The sequence below is a fragment of the Aplidium turbinatum genome, chromosome 17 (assembly GCF_918807975.1).
Source record: "Aplidium turbinatum chromosome 17, kaAplTurb1.1, whole genome shotgun sequence".
Classification (NCBI taxonomy): domain Eukaryota; kingdom Metazoa; phylum Chordata; class Ascidiacea; order Aplousobranchia; family Polyclinidae; genus Aplidium; species Aplidium turbinatum.
This window is the reverse complement of record NC_137488.1, coordinates 19,612,350-19,616,231: the sequence shown is the minus strand read 5'-3', so window position 1 is coordinate 19,616,231 and position 3,882 is coordinate 19,612,350. Positions and strand designations below refer to the sequence as shown.

The 3,882-nt window shown below is 35.9% G+C and overlaps 1 protein-coding gene across 1 annotated transcript; it reads right to left on the bottom strand.

Annotated features, from left to right (window-relative positions):
- Positions 1 to 217: 217 nt before the first annotated feature.
- On the bottom strand, positions 218 to 1,971 carry LOC145786939 (uncharacterized). The gene is made up of 2 exons (XM_082598683.1): positions 1,734 to 1,971; positions 218 to 1,634 (listed from the first exon to the last, which is right to left on the bottom strand). The coding sequence occupies exons 1-2, from the start codon at positions 1,870 to 1,872 to the stop codon at positions 910 to 912; spliced, it is 864 nt and encodes a 287-aa protein (XP_082454809.1). The 5' UTR covers positions 1,873 to 1,971; the 3' UTR covers positions 218 to 909.
- Between the last annotated feature and the right edge of the window lie 1,911 nt (positions 1,972 to 3,882).

The window sequence follows — 3,882 nt, the reverse complement described above, 5'->3', positions numbered from 1 at the left end:
TCTTCAATAGGGCCTTGTGTGATTTCAAAAATGAGAAAAATTCATTACAGCCCATATCTTTGAAATTATATTGAAGAGTCAATATGCCTTTCATAGTCGCAACGCTCAACTTGTTTCTTTCTTTAGTCCACTGACTTTGCATCAGTGAGAAGAGTCTCTCTACATTGGCATTGTGGGATGTAACAGCAAAGAAAAACTGTACAATCCTTAAAATTTCTGAGTGGCATGTGATGTTCGTAGACTGATCGAAATATTTGCACCATTTCTTATGCGTTGGCAATTTAACAAATTCTTTGTCCTGTAGGTAACTTTCCACAAACTGCTTCAAGTTACAGATTTGGTCAAAGCACTTTGCATCGTCCACATCAACCCCTTTACCAATCAGATATTCCAGGCAAGGCTCTACATCCTTCCAACTTGGTATCTCGTTCAAGGTCATCCAATTGAAACAAGCAAACTCTTCCATTGGTTTCATCCATTTGAACAGGTACTCCAAGCATCTCTCATAGAGGTTTGCAACTTCGGAAAGAAAATTGTTACATTCATCTTCATATCCCTCTTCTCTTTTTTCAACTAAAAGCCTTTTAACTTTCAAGGACATAAAGTTTTCATTCTTCCTTTCCACAAGCATCTTATGAACCAGCTCCAAATTTTCTAGCACTTCTGCAACGGAATTGTTTTCTCTCTCAACTACTTGAATACGTCCATGAAACACGGACATTAGTGAGTGCATATGCCAAAGGTATAACTCGCTCATTTCATTCTCAAAGAACCGTTTAATAACTATTGGTGGATGTTCTTGCGACAAAAAGTAGGACTTCAGGGGTGAAAACATTTCTAACAATCTTGAAATTCCAGGAAACAAGGAGAGCCAGCGAGTCTTGCTATGAGAGAGAAGTCTCTTGTAGGCTATTCACAATTTGCAAATTCACAGTATTCTTTTAGTTCTTCAGTTCTAATTGTGTAAATGGAAAAATATTGATATATCTTATTGATATTATTTTCAATATCGATGTTTATTCTTTCAGCCCCATGATGGATACAATTGTTCAAAACGTGTGCTGAATAGCCAACTCCAATCAATGATGGGTTTAAAATTTTCTTCAACTTTGCAAACACATTGTTTCCTTGCTCATTACGCCGAAGTCCTCCAAACATAGTATTGCAGTTGTCTCCTGTAAATGCCACACATTTTTTCAAAAGCATCCTTTTTTCTAAGGTGTCTTTTACATAAGTGGCTATTGTGTCGGCAGTCTCGTTTGCCTTGTTTGTAAACTCAATCAATTTTGATTGCAAACCACCTTTTCTCCAGTCAAAATATTGAATAACTATAGGAAATACTTTCAGTTCATTGTGATTGCTGCCATCTGTTGCAACGCCAAAATACGCGATATCGTTTTCTTCAAAACTTTTCAGAACAGCATCAATAGAATATTGCGCAAGTACGCTAGTAACAACTTTTTCTGTCTTTGTGCGGCCACTACTAAACTTCTTCGCTACATTAGAATCAGGGAAAATCTTTTTAAGTAAAGCAGATGTACAGTCCATGGACAAAAAGCTATGATGATGCTTAACAGCGTGAAATGCAAGAGTGCCTTCTGCGGCAGTGATTTCATCTTCGCATTTGCTTCCTGCTGTAACAAAGTAATTGGTCATTTTCGTTGATGCAACAGCCCCTCTTACTGCTTTGCGATGTTTTTCCGATTGCAGATGTGTGTTTAAATCACCATTACCTTTGTGCACGACAGATATATAGGTTCCTGATGTGCAAACCAAGCATTCTACCTCATAATCATTCCTGCCTTTTCTAAAACATGGATGTTTTTTTTGCATCTCGTTAGTGAATAAGCACTTTCGTTTAGAATTAGCCATTTGAAATAATATCTTTTTTTATGAACAATAAATACAACCCAACTAAAAATGCATAATCTAAAAAACAAAGTAATTAACCACCAGAATAACTGAACCAAATGGTTCCTGACATTTTAAATAAATCATTACTCATTAGGCTTCCTCCTCTATGACATTTTAAGTAAATCTCTGATTATATGTGCGAAATCGCCTGCTTTTATAGACTGTTGGAATGTTCTATAGTAATTTTCGCAGCATGTGATCTATATCTAACCAATTCTGATTCAGCACAACGGTCAATAAGTTCAAGAAAGTTCCAAAGCTCCAGAAAGTTCTAAGCAGTGTTTGCCACCAAGATTTTATAAAAATAAACTAGATGAAGCTAAAAAAAGACCAGAATAAACCAAATTGAAGCAGAAATACACTAAAAAATAAACCAACATACAGTACTGATAAATCGCATTACGACACATGAAGCTAAACAAAAAAGACCAGAATAAGCCAACTTGAAGCAGAAATAACTAAAAAATTTGTTCGAGTGAAATAATCACTGCAACGAACCGAATACCTGACGTAAAGTATGTTAAAAAAAACAAATTATAAACCAAAAAAAAGAAAAAGAAAAAAAATAATAAACCAAATCGAAAAAAAATAAACCAAACGGTTGCAAAATAAACCAGATTTGGTTTTAAAAAGACTAAAATGGTAACACTGACTTCTAAGTGGTAAACATCATTGATAAGAAAAACGCTCTGTTACATCATAATTCCGTACAACCTCGTAGTAAAAAAAATGCACACGGTACGAAATAACAATGTTCTGAATTGGCAGTGTGCACAGTACGATTGCAGGTGCAGTAAAATGAGCTGGCTGAGCGAATTTTCTAGGACACTCCTAATTTACAGGATTATTCCCGCAATTTTAATTCCCCCAAAACGCCCATCATAAAATTCCGGACATTTGAGCATTTTTTTAAATTCCTCCCGGACGCAAAATTTAACCCTAAATTCCGGACATGTCCGGAATTTTCCGGACGGTATGGCAACCCTAATATAGAGACTGTGCTCGGACTGGGAAAGCTTCTTTGTAGAGCTTAATCCTGGCAGTTTCGCATACTTGTAGAGGCTTTGAATCACTGACGCAGGCTCGGTCACCAAGATTGACAGAGGAAACTTTCCGATTGTTGAAGTGTTGTTGCCTGGGAATTATTCCATCCATTAGATGCCGCTGAATGGAGAGCAGTCCTTAACGTGCGTTGCTCAAGTTTGTGCTCAAGTTTGCTCCTGCTTTTGCCTTTACGTGCGTTGCCCGTTTATAATATCAGTGTATTCAGTTGCCAAAAATAAAAGAGTATTGTCGGATTTAACCTGGATTTGGATTTTACAATGCTAATAATTACATTTGGACTTGGATTTTAAGTTGAAATCTAGAAGAGGTTTTGGATTTTTAATTTCAAAATCAGCATATCTCGGATGTATGCAATGTTGATATTTGGATATTTTTGTTATGGCAACACGTGTGTTTAAAGCCTTGTTTTTTTTGCTCAAACTTCCAAACCTGTCGTATAATAATATCTTTTACGTTTGTTTGGCAGAAGAAGCAGTGATCTTGACCTTGTTTGAAGAAAAAGTTCGGTTGGCGAAATGATAATGACATAGTTTGAGGGCTCCCAGAAATGATGGTGTATTGATTCTAAAGCGAAATGCTTTTGTGTGGGTAAATTTGAGTTGTTTTTTAAAGGTCTACGGTACTTGTTGAGATGAGATAGGTAGGCTTAACATTTTCATTTAGAAATTTTACCTGGGTCAGACTTTCATTACCAAAAAAGAAGAAACATTTTATTGGGTGCTATGTTATCATTTAGTTAAAAAAAATTCAGATGTTTTAACATATTTTTAACAGTAAGTCTGAACTTTTATGAATCTTATCAAAGATTGAGGGCAACTTTGCATCAGATATCTCAACCTAATAGCCTATTGGTGTAATGTAGGATCAGCAGTAGTCTAAAGGCTAACCTAAAGATAAAGCAAA